The 14,584-nt window shown below is 48.5% G+C and overlaps 1 protein-coding gene across 1 annotated transcript in view; it reads left to right on the top strand.

Annotated features, from left to right (window-relative positions):
• Positions 1-9,083: 9,083 nt before the first annotated feature.
• ADAMTS7 (ADAM metallopeptidase with thrombospondin type 1 motif 7) overlaps positions 9,084-14,584 on the top strand; it is a 240,528-nt gene continuing 235,027 nt past the window's right edge. Inside the window, exon 1 of the mRNA XM_077472765.1 lies at positions 9,084-10,568. Coding sequence (XP_077328891.1) covers positions 10,508-10,568 — 61 coding nt within the window. The 5' untranslated portion in view covers positions 9,084-10,507. The remainder of the gene's footprint in view (positions 10,569-14,584) is intronic.

Here is a 14,584-nt window from a genome sequence, read left to right as displayed (position 1 = left end):
CGGTAAACGGCCGCTCATAGCGGCCGTTTACCACGTGATTGCTCCGTCAAATGACGGAGTGATCACTTGGAAACAAACCGGCGTCATGTTATGACGCCTGTTCCTCCCTCCCCTTTCTGTACCGATCGGTACAGCGGAGGGGAAAGAGATCGGTGTCAGCAGCGATGTGGGCTGCATCTGCAGTGCCCACATCGCTGCTCACCGAATTTAACCCCTCAATTCCCTGCCAATACTCTGCAATACCAGTGCATACTCTGCAGTACCCTGCCATTACTCTGCAGTACCCCGCCATTACTCTGCAGTGTACCCCGCCATTACTCTGCAGTGCAGTACCCCGCCATTACTCTGCAGTGCAGTACCCTGCCATTACTCTGCACTACCCCGCCATTACTCTGCAGTACCCCGCCATTACTCTGCAGTGCAGTACCCCGCCATTACTCTGCAGTGCAGTACCCCGTCATTACTCTGCAGTGCAGTACCCTGCCATTACTCTGCAGTGCAGTACCCTGCCATTACTCTGCAGTGCAGTACCCTGCCATTACTCTGCAGTACCCTGCCATTACTCTGCAGTACCCCGCCATTACTCTGCAGTACCCCCCATTACTCTGCAGTAACCCCCATTACTCTGCAGTACCCCCCAATACTCTGCAGTACCCGCCAATACTCTGCAGTACCCTGCTATTACTCTGTAGTACCCCGCCAATACCCCGCCAATACTCTGTAATACCCTGCCATAAATTGCCATACCCAGCCATACTCAGAGATACCCAGCCATACTCGGTGATACCCTGAAGTACCCAGCCATAGACGCCTCCCACCCCTCACCGCCCTCCGGTGCTTCTACCAACTCGCCAGTACGATCAAAGCCAGAATCTTTTTTTTATTTTTTATTTCAGGCTTCCCAGCCTAGAGGTGAGATGTGGGGTCATATTGACCCCCCAGATTTCACTGTAAAGAGGACCTGTCACCCTATATTCCTATTACAAGGGATGTTTACATTTCTTGTAATAGGAATAAAAGTGATCAAAAATATATTTTTGGGAAAAAAAATGTCAAACTAAAATAAATAGTAAATGAACAATAAAAAAATAAAATAAAAATTAAAGCGCCCATGTCCCCATGTGCTCGCATGTGCCACACATGTGAGGTATCGCCGAGAATGTTAGAGCGAGAGCAATAATTCTAGTCCTAGACCTCCTCTGCAACTCAAAACATGTAACCAGTAAAAAAAAATTTAAAGCGTCGCCTATATGGATTTTTTAAGTAGCGACGTTTGGCGCCATTCCACGGGCATGTGCAATTTTGAAGAGTGACATGTTTGATATCTATTTACTCAGCATAACTTCATCTTTCACTTTATGCAAACATTGGGCTAACAAGTGGTTAATAATAGAGCTTGCAGTCAGTAGTGTTAGGAGATAGTGCGTGCTGTCTGCGTGCTCTGTACCCAGTACATACCGCTATAATATAGGGCAGGCCCCTACTTTCAAACATCCAACTTACAAACATCTCCTACTTGCAAACGCAAGGAGACAGCAGCAAGTGAGATGAAAAAAGATGGACGACAAAACAAATTATACAGGGGTGATAACCCTTCCCTATGTTTTCCAAAAAGCTTAAAGATATTTTTTTTGACTGGAGCTACACTTTAAAAATGTACCGGTTGAAAATGACAAACAGATTCAACTTAACACAACAAACCTACACAGTCCCTGTCTTGTTTGCACCGCCTGTATACTGCTGTTCTGAGTATATAGGGCCTGGGGGCCACACGCATTTCCTTTTTTTAATATGGGTACGGGGTTCCCCTTAATATGCGTACAAGACCCAAAGGGGCTGGTAATGGGCAGGGAGGGCTACCCATGCCATTTTTCTGAATGATTTTCAACCATATTGCAGGAACCAGATATAACATTAAAACCGCAAGCAGTTTTAAGTGTTATTTCCGTTTAATGTCATTTTGTGCAGGGACTGTTCTAAACACGGGAAACACGTGGCACTTCACAGGCATACTACAGACACCCCCCAGGCACCATATTTAAAGGAATATTTCACTTTTTTTTTTCACTTTAATCGTCATTAAAATCAGTGCTCCCGCCAAAACGGTAGTTTTTAAAACTTTTTTTTGCAGTGACCCATGTCCCCTGAGGCAGGAGGCAGGTCGCCAAACCCTTTTTAGCACACTATCTTGCATATTAGCCGTTAAAATTAGCACTTTCCAATTCGAACGTTCGAGTCCCATAGACTTCAATGGGGTTCTAACGTTCGTACCGAACGCGGGGGTCGTTCGCAAGTTCTGGTGCGAACCGAACCGGGGGGTGTTCGGCTCATCCCTAATATACATAACCCAATTTTCTTGGAAAGAAGATGTTATGCTATAAAGTTCCACTCCTGCTGCTATCAATCAGTCCGATGAGGAGAGAGACAGCGGCTGGAGCTGCTGCACTTGTGCACATCTCTGGATCAGATCGGGCTCAAGTAAGAAAAAAAGGGGGGGGGGACTGCAGAACAGCAGGTTTTTCACCTTAATGAAAAAAATGCATCAAGGTAAAAAGCCTTGAGGGTTTACAACCCCTTTCATGTTGTTGTGACTGTTGTTATATTTCTGCCCTGAGTGCCCCGAGTGATCTGCCCTGAGTGATCTGCCCTGAGTGCCCCGAGCGATCTGCCCTGAGTGCCCCGAGCGATCTGCCCTGAGTGCCCCGAGTGATCTGCTCTGAGTGCCCCAAGCGATCTGCCCTGTGTGCCCCGAGCGATCTGCCCTAAGTGCCCCGAGCGATCTGCCCTGAGTGCCCGAGCGATCTGCCCTGAGTGCCCCGAGCAATCTGCCCTGAGTGCCCCGAGCGATCTGCCCTGAGTGCCCCGAGCGATCTGCCCTGAGTGCCCCAAGCGATCTGCCCTGAGTGCCCGAGTGATCCGCCCTGAGTGCCCCGAGCGATCTGCCGTGAGTGCCCCGAGCGATCTACCCTGAGTGCCCCGAGCGATCTGCCCTGAGTGCCCGAGCGATCTGCCGTGAGTGCCCCGAGCGATCTACCCTGAGTGCCCCGAGCGATCTGCCCTGAGTGCCCCGAGCGATCTGTCCTGAGTGCCCCGAGCAATCTGTCTACAGATATTACAGGAAGCCTGCGCACTGTAGTTTTTTATTTTTGGTTTTTATTCAGAATACATTTTTTATTGGAGAAAAAATATATATTTTTCTTTGTAACAATTACAAAATACGGAAAGGTTTCTTCACAGTAAGAGCTGGGAAAATGTGGAATAGACTCCCTCCAGAGGTGGTTCTGGCCAGCTCAGTAGATTCCTATAACAAAGTGTACATAATATAACTGACATTTATAGGTAAAGTTGATCCAGGGAATATCCGATGGTCTCGGGGGTTCAGGAAATCATTTTTTCCCCTACTGCAGCAATTTGGATCAGGCTTTTATATGAACCAAATTGCTGCAGCAGGCCTTCCTCTGGATCGACTTGCAATGGAAGCAAGTGCACCCGGTCCTCTAATCTACATGCAGGGCGCCGGACGCATGGATTCTAATGGGGCTTTTTTTGTTGTTTTTGAAACACGTGATTAGAGCCTGAGGCTCTAAGTGGCTTCAAAAAAGGGTGGGCTGCACCCTGATGCCCACCCACTTGTGGGACAATAGCAAATAAATATTCGCTATTGTCTTCCTGATTCACCTCCCGGCCAATCAGGAAGCAGGTCTTGAGACCCAATCGGGTCTCAGGACACACTTTCTGTTCAACTGGGAGGAGAAGCAATGGCCCAGCTTTTCCTTCCCCCTGCCTCCTAACTTAAAGCGGTGTTTCCATCAGCTGTCAGGTGCTGCCGTCGCCATTGCGGGTAAGGGTACCCAGCAGTGTAGCCTGACGGCTTCACGCCAGGAACCCTACTGCGCATGCGCAAGGCTCCGCTCCTCTCTCCTTATGGCCCGGTGACAGGGAGAGGAGGAGGGAGCCCCATGGTGATGTCACGCGGCCACAGCCTGGACTCCCGGAAGTGGGAACAGGATACCCAAAGACGGGTATCCTGTCCCTCCTCCCCCCCAAAAGATGCCAATTGTGGCACCGGTGGGGGGGGGGGGGGTACAAATGAAAGTTCCACTTTTGGCTGGAGCTCCACTTTAAGGTCAGTCTCCCTCGTCCGTCTGACGCCAGGAGGCCCGAGCGACCAGCGGGCATGACCCCTGGCTGGTCGGAGACCCAAACAAATTTGGAATCGGCTTTAATCGGGTCTCAGATCTAATAACCGGGAAGAGATGTCATGACATGTCATGACATCACTTCTGGTTTACTGGAGACTTAAAGGCGCCAAATTTTAAAAAATGACAGCACGCAAAACTGACAAACTTAGCGTTCTGAATGATTTTAAATGCAAAGGAGGGATTTTGCGGTCTCTGAAAAAATAAACTTAAAGAGACAGTGTAAAAATAAAATAAAATAAATAAGAGAAACAAAAAAATATATATATGTGTGTGTGTAAAGTGCCCCCGTCCCTCTGTGTTCGCATGCAGAAACGAAGGCATATGTAAGTCACTGCCACCCGTAATTGCTGCCCTGCCATTGCGTGCGCGCCGACGGCGTGCCGGTCAGGGTCCCGAGGACTCGATCGCCGCAGGGATACCCGTGATCGTCTCATGGGGAGGCTGAACTGGGAGATGCCGATGTAAACAGCATCTCCCCGTTCTGCCTAGCAACAAGTAACACTGATCTCTGCTCCCTGTGATTGGACCAGAGATCAGTGTTCACTAATACACAGCCACGCCCCCCCACAGTTAGTAACACGCCCCTAGGACACACTTAACCCCTACACTGCCACTCCCTGGTTAACCCCTTCACTGCCAGTGTCATTTACACAGGAATCACTGCATTTGTATAGCACTGATTGCTGTATAAATGACAATGGCCCCAAAAATGTGACAAAAATGTCCGATGTGTCCGCCATAATGTCGCAGTCACAATAAAAATCGCTGATCTACTAGTAAAAAGAAAATATGAATAAAAATGCCATAAAACTATCCCCTATTTTGTAAACGCTATAAATTTTGCACAAACCAATCAATAATCTCTTTTTTTTCGATTTCTCGATTTTTTTTTAACCAAAAATATGTAGAAGAATACGTATCGGCCTAAACTGAGGGAAAAAAAAACGTTTTTTTATATATTTTTGGGGGATATTTATTATAGCAAAAAGTTAAAAATAATGTGTTTTTTTCAAAATTGTCGCTCTATTTTTGTTTATAGCGCAAAAAATAAAAACCGAAGAGGTGATCAAATACCACCAAAAGAAAGCTCTATTTGTGGGAAAAAAAGGACATCAATTTTGTTTGGGAGCCACGTCGCACGACCGCGCAATTGTCAGTTAAAGCGACGCAGTGCCGAATTGCAAAAAAGTGGTCTTAAGCCAGCAAAATGGTCCGGTCTGAAAGTGGTTAACGATTATTATTATACATGTCCCCCCCCCCCCCCTCTGTAAAAAGATACATTGTATCTTTTTTTTCCTCACAGGGAAGGAAATGTATCCTTTTCTCAGTACAGGGGACACATCTGTGTAAACAAAAGAGTCTGCTGAAAAACAAATAAATAAAGATAAAATAGATCAGAGACTGATATAAATGAGTGTCAGTGTCCTTTTTAGGCACTGCCTCCATTCACAGAATTGCTTGTATTATTATTTTTTTTTTTAATGAATACAAAGTGGTCTGTTATTAGACAGGGTGGAGATTATGACATCACCGGCCCTTATATTCATTAAATAATCCATGATGTTCTGTGAATGGCAGTGTTGCCAAGCAAGTGACTTCCTGTGGTCAGTGAGCAGAGGGGAAGCTGCACAACACAGGACCTGGAAGGTAACAGCTACTACTGTAGTAGCAGCGACTACTACAGCGATTGTCAGCTTCCCCTGTGGCCCCTCAGGTAGGAGATAGTAGGTTGGGAAGTGCTGGTCTAGAGCAGTGTTTCCCAACCTTGGCTTTTCCCAGAGCGTCAATAGCATGAGACCCAGTTTGCCCTGAATCAGAGATGGGTGACTCTGTGGTGATGGGGGATTCTGATGTGATGGGGGGGCTCTGATATATGTCAGGGATTCTGGTGTGATGGGGGATGGGGACGGGGGGCTCTGATGTATATCATGTAGATCATGGTGGAACTCTGACATGAAGAATTCATTTATTTATTACTTATATAGCACTGTCAATTTACGCAGTGCTTTACATATATATTATACATTCACATCAGTCGCCGCCCTCGAGGAGCTTACAATCTAAGGTCCCTTACTCACATCCATACATACACATAATGGGGCCAATGTAGACAGGAGCCAATCACCCTCCCAGCATGTCTTTGTGTAGGAGGAAACTGGAGCACCCGGAGGAAATCCATGCAGGCACCAATGACCCTTTTTCTGCAAGGCGAAAGTTCAAACTACTACACCACTGTGATGGACCTCTTCTGAGATTGAGGCTTCTGACATGAAGTAGGGACTCTTGATGGGGGGCTCTAATGTAATGGGGGGCTCTGATATGAAGGGGGGATTTGATAAGATAGAGGGAACTTTCATGAGAAGGGGGGCTCTGGGCTCTGATATGATTGGGGGACCTCTAATGTGATTGGGGGACTTATCATGTGATGTGGGGCTCTGATATGATGGGGGGACCTCTGATGTGATGGGGGATCTCTCATCTGATTGGGGGACCTATCATGTGATGTGGGGCTCTGATATGATGGGGGGAACTCTGATGTAATGGGGGAACCTCTGATGTAATAGGGAAACCTTTGATGTGAATGGGGAACCTCTCATCTAATTGGAGGACCTCTCATGTGATTGGGGGACCTCTCTTGTAATGTGTCACTCTGATGTGATGGGGGACCTTTGGTGTGAAGGGGGGGGGGCTCTGGTGTGAAGGGGGAACCTCTCATGTGATTGGGGGTCCTCTCATGTGAAGGGAGGCTCTGATATGATGAGGGAACCTCTGATGTGATGGGGGGACCTTTCGTGTGAAGGGGGATTCTGATGTGATGGGGGAACCTCTGATGTGGCGGGGGGCTCTTATGTGATGGAGGGACCTCTGATGTGAAGGAGGGCTCTGATGTGATGGGGGAACCTCTGATGTGAAGGGGCCTCTGATGTGATGGGGAACCTCTCATGTGAAGGGGGGTCTGATGGAAGGGGGGGGTTCAGATGTGATGGGTGAACCTCTAATGTGATGGGGGACCTCTCATGTGAAGGGGGATTCTGATGTGATGGGGGAACCTCTGATGTGATGTGGGACCTCTCATGTGAAGATGGATTCTGATGTGATGGGGGAACCTCTGATGTGAAGGGGGCTCTGATGTAATGGGGAACCTCTCATGTGAAGGGGGGGTCTGATGGAAGGGGGGGTTCAGATGTGATGGGGGAACCTCTGATGTGACGGGGGAACCTCTGATGTGATGTGGGCTCTGATGTGATGGGGGAACCTCTGATGTGACGTGGGCTCTGATGTGATGGGGGAACCTCTGATGTGACGGGGGAACCTCTGATTTGACGGGGGAACCTCTGATTTGACGGGGGAACCTCTGATGTGACGTGGGCTCTGATGTGATGGGGGAACCTCTGATGTGACGGGGGAACCTCTGATTTGACGGGGGAACCTCTGATGTGACGGGGGCTCTGATGTGATGGAGGGACCTCTGATGTGATGGGGGAACCTCTGATGTGATGGGGGACCTCTCATGTGAAGGGGGGCTCGGATGTGAAGGGGGAACCTCTGATGTGACGGGGGGCTCTGATGTGATGGAAGGACCTCTGATGTGATGGGGGAATCTCTGATGTGATGGGGGACCTCTCATGTGAAGGGGGATTCTGATGTGATGGGGGAACCTCTCATGTGAAGGGGGGCTCGGATGTGAAGGGGGAACCTCTGATGTGATGGGGGGCTCTGATGTGATGGAGGGAACTCTGATGTGAAGGGGGAACCTCTGATGTGATGTGGGACCTCTCATGTGAAGGGGGATTCTGATGTGATGGGGGAACCTCTGATGTGACAGGGGGCTCTGATGTGATGGAGGGACCTCTGATGTGATGGGTGAACCTCTGATGTGATGGGGGACCTCTCATGTGAAGGGGGGCTCGGATGTGAAGGGGGAACCTCTGATGTGATGTGGGACCTCTCATGTGAAGGGGGATTCTGGTGTGATGGGGGAATCTCTGATGTGACGGGGGCTCTGATGTGATGGAGGGACCTCTGATGTAAAGGGGGGGTTTGATGGGGGGGGGGGGGTTCAGATGTGATGGGAGACCTCTAATGTGATGGGAGTTCAGAGGTGATGGGGGACCTCTCATCTGATTGGGGGACCTATCATGTGATGTGGGGCTCTGATATGATGGGGGGACCTCTGATGTGATGGGATACCTCTCATATGAAGGGGGTCTCTGATGTGATGGGTGAACCTCCCACGTAATGGGGGAACCTCTGATGTGAAGCAGGGGAGGGGAAACCTCTGATGTGAAGGGGGGAGGGACCTTGGATGTGAAGGGGGAACCTCTGATGTGATGTGAAGTTAATTTAATCAAGGTGGTTGTGTGCATCATCCCAGGCTCAGGTTTCCCACTGATAAGTAACATTTACATTTTTCACATTTTAGACTGGGGAAGGGGATGGGGGGGGGGGGGGGGGGGGGCTTTAGATTTTGCACACTGAGACTGAAAAAAAAGTAATGCAGCTGTAGAGTTATTACCAAAGTGTATTGATGTCATTTCCACACCATGGTCACTAGATGGCAGCAGCAGGTCAGCCCAAGTCCCCAGTTCTACAATGGGACAGGTCTGCTGGTTGGATGGAAGTGTGAATAGAGGGACTTTACATCTGCTGCATGTCCTCAGCTGCAGGCAGGGGTGAGATGTATTTTCTTTGTGCATAGTATAGAGATTTGTTTGTGGATCAGTGTTATAGATTTAAACAATTTAGAAGGAGTGAATATTATCCCATAGTGAAGGAGGGATGGGGTGAGTGATGAGAGGGGGCGGTAGAGAGGGACAAAGATGAAAGAGGAGCAGGGAGAGTGTGGGAAGGACAGGAGGCAGTGCTGGAAAAGGAGGAGAGCCTGGGGTGCAGGAGGAGGGTCTCCCAACTTCACAGTCCCAGACAAGAAACAGATGACAAGAGACAAAAGAGAAGATCAGGGAGGTTGGAGAAAAGCTGTCAGCAGAGCTCAGAGCAGAGGACTCAGCTGTGACCAAGAGACATGCAGAAGAAGAGTCAGGAACATAGGAAAAGATTATAAGGCTGACCACTGCACAGCCTCAACCTGACTGACCACTGCACATTACACCCCCAAACTGACTGACCACCACAGCCCCAACCTCCCTGACCACTGACCACCTCAGCTCCAACTTTCCTGACCATCACAGCCCCAACCTCCCTGACCACTGACGATCACAGCTCCAACCTTCCTGACCACCACAGCCACAACTTCCCTGACCACTGACGATCACAGCTCCAACCTTCCTGACCACCACAGCCACAACTTCCCTGACCACTGACCATCACAGCTCCAACCTTCCTTACACCACAGCTCCAACCTTCCTTACACCACAGCTCCAACCTTCCTGACCATCACAGCCCCAACCTCCCTCACCACTGACCATCACAGCTCCAACCTTCCTGACCACCACAGCCACAACTTCCCTGACCACTGACCACCAAAGCTCCAACCTGACTGACCACCATAGATCCAACCTTCCTGACCACCACAGCTCCAACCTTTCTGATCACTGACCATCACAGCCCCAACCTCCCTGACCACAGCTTACTACAGCCCCAACTTCCCTGACCACTGACCATCACAGCGCCAACCTTCCTGACCACTGTCCATCACACCCCCTACCTTCCTGACCACTGTCCATCATACCCCCTAACCTCCCTGACCACTGACCATCACAGCGCCAACCTCCCTGACCACTGTCCATCACAGCCCCAACCTGACTGACCTCTGACCATCACAGCCCCAACCTGACTGACCTCTGACCATCACAGCCCCAACCTCCCTGACCACTGACCATAACACCCCCCAACCTCCCTGATCACTGACCATCACAGCCCCAACCTCACTGACCATCATAGCCCCAACCTCCCTGACCACTGACCATCACAGCCCCAACCTCCCTGACCACTGACCATCACAGCCCCAACCTTCCTGACCACTGACCATCACAGCCCCAACCTTCCTGACCACTGACCATCACAGCCCCAACCTGACTGACCATCACTGCCCCAACCTGGCTGACCACTGACCATGACAGCCCCAACAAAGTAACAGTGTATAAATAACTTCCTAAATGATAACAAACATTGCACACACCTAGAAGTCCTCCTTCTTGTATATAGTCCATAGATGACACACTGCACACTCAGGACAGATCCTGGACCACTGCTGGAGCACAATCCCCCTACAGGGACAGCCATCAGATTTCCTGGACTACTTCAGGGGCAGGATCCCCCTCCAGGGACATCCATCAGATTTCAGGATGACCTTCCTGCTGCTTCTCCTCTGCACTCATCTACAAGCTGTGACCTCTCTTCTAGCAGGTAGGTGACTCTCCATGCTTGATGTTTTAGACATGGGAATGGTTTACAGATACTAATCAGAGACATGGTTGATCAGCCTGGACTGGCATAGACCTCATCTAGAGTGCAGGGCTGAGCTGAATACTTCTTTCTGCTGTCTATGGATGCTTCCAGTCTTCATTGTGGCGGTGGGAAGTCTCGCAGAGAGAGATTTCCAAAAACTGGAGCGCTCAGAATCTGGAGCAGTTGTGCATTGGTAGCCAATCAGCTTCTAAATTCAGTTTGTTCAATTGAGCTTTGATAATAAAACCTGGAAGCTGATTGGTTACTATGCAGAGCTGCCCCAGATTTTGCACCCTCCAGTGTTTCTGAGAGGGTGAAGATGAAGATTCCCATGTAGACATCACTGTTCTCTTTAGGTCTCTTAGATCGATCATAGAAAGTGTTTTATTATATCTTTTCAACAAGTGCAAAGCAAGCCTAGCCTTACATCCAGCCAGATATCTTGGGAGCCGGTAACATTTTGTACTCTCTGGTTCCTTTCACAACATGCAGGTGCGATGAGAAGCACTGCGTGTTTTCTGCGTGTTCCCATGCGTCGTGTGTAGAAACGTGGAAAACAAGTCCCTGACCCCTTGTTTAGGTCAATTTTGCACCATGCAGTGTGGTGAGTGCGGAAACTCATGTGTTAGTAAATTGACGCCCAGGGCCAGGGCAAGGGGTGAGGGGGAGCAGCGGTTGGCCTGGGCACTGTGGTATCATGTGAGGTGGGGTGGGGGGGGTGCCACAAGGAGATTGTGGGGGGGAATTTGTGTTGAAAGGGGGAATTTGGTGGGCAGCAAGAGGTAAGCATTGTTCTAGGAGAGGACATTTGGGGGTGGGGGTAGTGAGAGTGGTGATTTAGGGAGATTTGTGTTGGGAGAGGGGGGGAAGAAGATTTGTACAATAAAGGGGGATTTGGGGTGAATTTGTGCTGGGAGGGGGAAATTGAAATTGAAGTGTGGGGGGGGGGAGAAGATGTGTACTAGGAGGGAAAATTTTAGGCGTAGAGGATTTGTGCAAGGAGGGATGATTTTTTTTGAGAGGGGGGGCATTTGAGTTGGGGGGGAGAATGGGAGGGTGGGGAAAGATTTGTGCTGAGAGGGGGGATTTCCCCAGGGTCACAGATTTGTACTTGGAGGAGGGGGGATTTATGCTTAGGGGGTAACCATGCAGATTAGTGCTCATTGTTTTTGTGGGGGGATTTTGTTGCTGACGCATAATGCTGCTACATCTCGGGGGGGGGGGGGGGGGGGGGGTTACAGTTTGGCATGTTTCCCTGGGGTCTAGATGACCTTGTCCCGGCACTGTAAGCACCTGTAATAAATGAATGGGAGACCCCTTTCACACTTGTGCGACCTGTCCTGCGACTTGGGACTGCAAAGTCGCATGACAAGTCGTGCCCAATTTGGACATTTTCACTTCGAGGTGTACTCACTTTTGGCCAGCCTAATAGCCAGGTAACTAGCATTTTAAGAAGGTGGTCAGAAGTGGCAGCCCCACTATTGCTCATAGGAATTGTTTGCTTATCCATTTTCTTCACCGTCCTATAGCCAAAAGACGGTTACTGCACAGCTCTCAGAACCACGTCCCTCGCACACCCCCTGGGGCGTGCATCCAGCGTGCTCTGTGATCGATGTGTCCTTCGGAGTACAGCCGATCACAGATCGTGGTAAATGGCCAATCACAGCATTCCTTTACCATGTGATCAGCTGTGTCAGATCACAAGGTAAACAGACTTGCCAGTACTTCACCCCCATGCACTGTCACAGCATGAGGAGAGGAGAGCCGGTAACTGGCAACCCTGACATGTGATATGCACACAGATAATCAGAGCACTGGTCATCATTGCAGCCCCATCAGTGCCTCTTCATCATTGCTGCCTATCTGTGCCCATCAGTGCAGAATATCTGTGCAGCCATATCAGTGCCTCCTCATCGGTGCACATCAGTGCTGCCTATCAGTGAAGCCTATCAGTGCTCATCAGTGCAGCCTCATTAGTGGTGCCCATCAGTGCTGCGTCATCACTGCTGCCTATCAGTGCCAAATATCAGTGCCTCCTCATCAGTGCTGCCTATCTGTGCCTATCAGTGCCAAATATCAGTGCAACCATTTCGGTGCCTCCTCATCAGTTCCCATCAGTGCAGCCTCATCAGTGCTGCCTATCAGTGAAGCCTATCAATGCCCGCCAGTGCAGCCTCATCAGTGCTGCCTATCGTGTAGAATGTGCCTTACATTGGTGATCAGTGGGAAGAATGTTCCTTACATTGGTGATCAGTGAGAAGAATGTTCCTTATATTTGTGATCAGTGAGAAGAATGTCCCTTACATTGGTGATCAGTGAGAAGAATGTTCCTTACATTGGTGATCAGTGAGAAGAATGTTCCTTACATTGGTGATCAGTGAGAAGAATGTTCCTTACATTGGTGATCAGTGAGAAGAATGTTCCTTACATTGGTGATCAGTGAGAAGAATGCTCCTTACATTGGTGATCAGTGAGAAGAATGTTCCTTACATTGGTGATCAGTGAGAAGAATGTTCCTTACATTGGTGATCAGTGAGAAGAATGTTCCTTACATTGGTGATCAGTGGGAAGAATGTTCCTTACATTGGTGATCAGTGAGAAGAATGCTCCTTACATTGGTGATCAGTGAGAAGAATGTTCCTTACATTGGTGATCAGTGGGAAGAATGTTCCTTACATTGGTGATCAGTGGGAAGAATGTTCCTTACATTGGTGATCAGTGAGAAGAATGTTCCTTACATTGGTGATCAGTGGGAAGAATGTTCCTTACATTGGTGATCAGTGAGAAGAATGTTCCTTACATTGGTGATCAGTGGGAAGAATGTCCCTTACATTGGTGATCAGTGAGAAGAATGTCCCTTACATTGGTGATCAGTGAGAAGAATGTTCCTTACATTGGTGATCAGTGAGAAGAATGTTCCTTACATTGGTGATCAGTGGGAAGAATGTTCCTTACATTGGTGATCAGTGAGAAGAATGTTCCTTACATTGGTGATCAGTGAGAAGAATGTTCCTTACATTGGTGATCAGTGGGAAGAATGTTCCTTACATTGGTGATCAGTGGGAAGAATGTTCCTTACATTGGTGATCAGTGGGAAGAATGTCCCTTACATTGGTGATCAGTGAGAAGAATGTTCCTCACATTGGTGATCAGTGGGAAGAATGTTCCTTACATTGGTGATCAGTGAGAAGAATGTCCCTTACATTGGTGATCAGTGAGAAGAATGTTCCTTACATTGGTGATCAGTGAGAAGAATGCTCCTTACATTGGTGATCAGTGGGAAGAATGTTCCTTACATTGCTGATCAGTGGGAAGAATGCTCCTTACATTGGTGATCAGTGGGAAGAATGTTCCTTACATTGGTGATCAGTGAGAAGAATGTTCCTTACATTGGTGATCAGTGGGAAGAATGTTCCTTACATTGGTGATCAGTGGGAAGAATGTTCCTTACATTGGTGATCAGTGAGAAGAATGTCCCTTACATTGGTGATCAGTGAGAAGAATGTTCCTTACATTGGTGATCAGTGGGAAGAATGTTCCTTACATTGGTGATCAGTGAGAAGAATGCTCCTTACATTGGTGATCAGTGGGAAGAATGTTCCTTACATTGCTGATCAGTGGGAAGAATGTTCCTTACATTGGTGATCAGTGGGAAGAATGTTCCTTACATTGGTGATCAGTGAGAAGAATGTTCCTTACATTGGTGATCAGTGAGAAGAATGCTCCTTACATTGGTGATCAGTGGGAAGAATGTTCCTTACATTGGTGATCACATTGCGTTGTGTTTGTTTAGCTATTAGTAATTATTGTGGATTCAGTGAAGCCCATCAGTGCTGCCTCATCAGTGCTGCCTATCAGTGAAGCCTATCTGTGCCCCTCAGTGCTGCCTCATTAGAACACATCACTGAAGGAGGAAAATTACACATTTACAAAATTTTATAACAGAATCTAAGAAGTCTTTTTTTTTTTTTTTT

The sequence above is a fragment of the Lithobates pipiens genome, unplaced genomic scaffold (genome assembly GCF_037356315.1).
Source record: "Lithobates pipiens isolate NorthernLeopardFrog02 unplaced genomic scaffold, aLitPip1_a1.2 Scaffold_8, whole genome shotgun sequence".
Lineage (NCBI taxonomy): Eukaryota > Metazoa > Chordata > Amphibia > Anura > Ranidae > Lithobates > Lithobates pipiens.
This window is presented reverse-complemented; position numbering and strand designations above follow the sequence as displayed.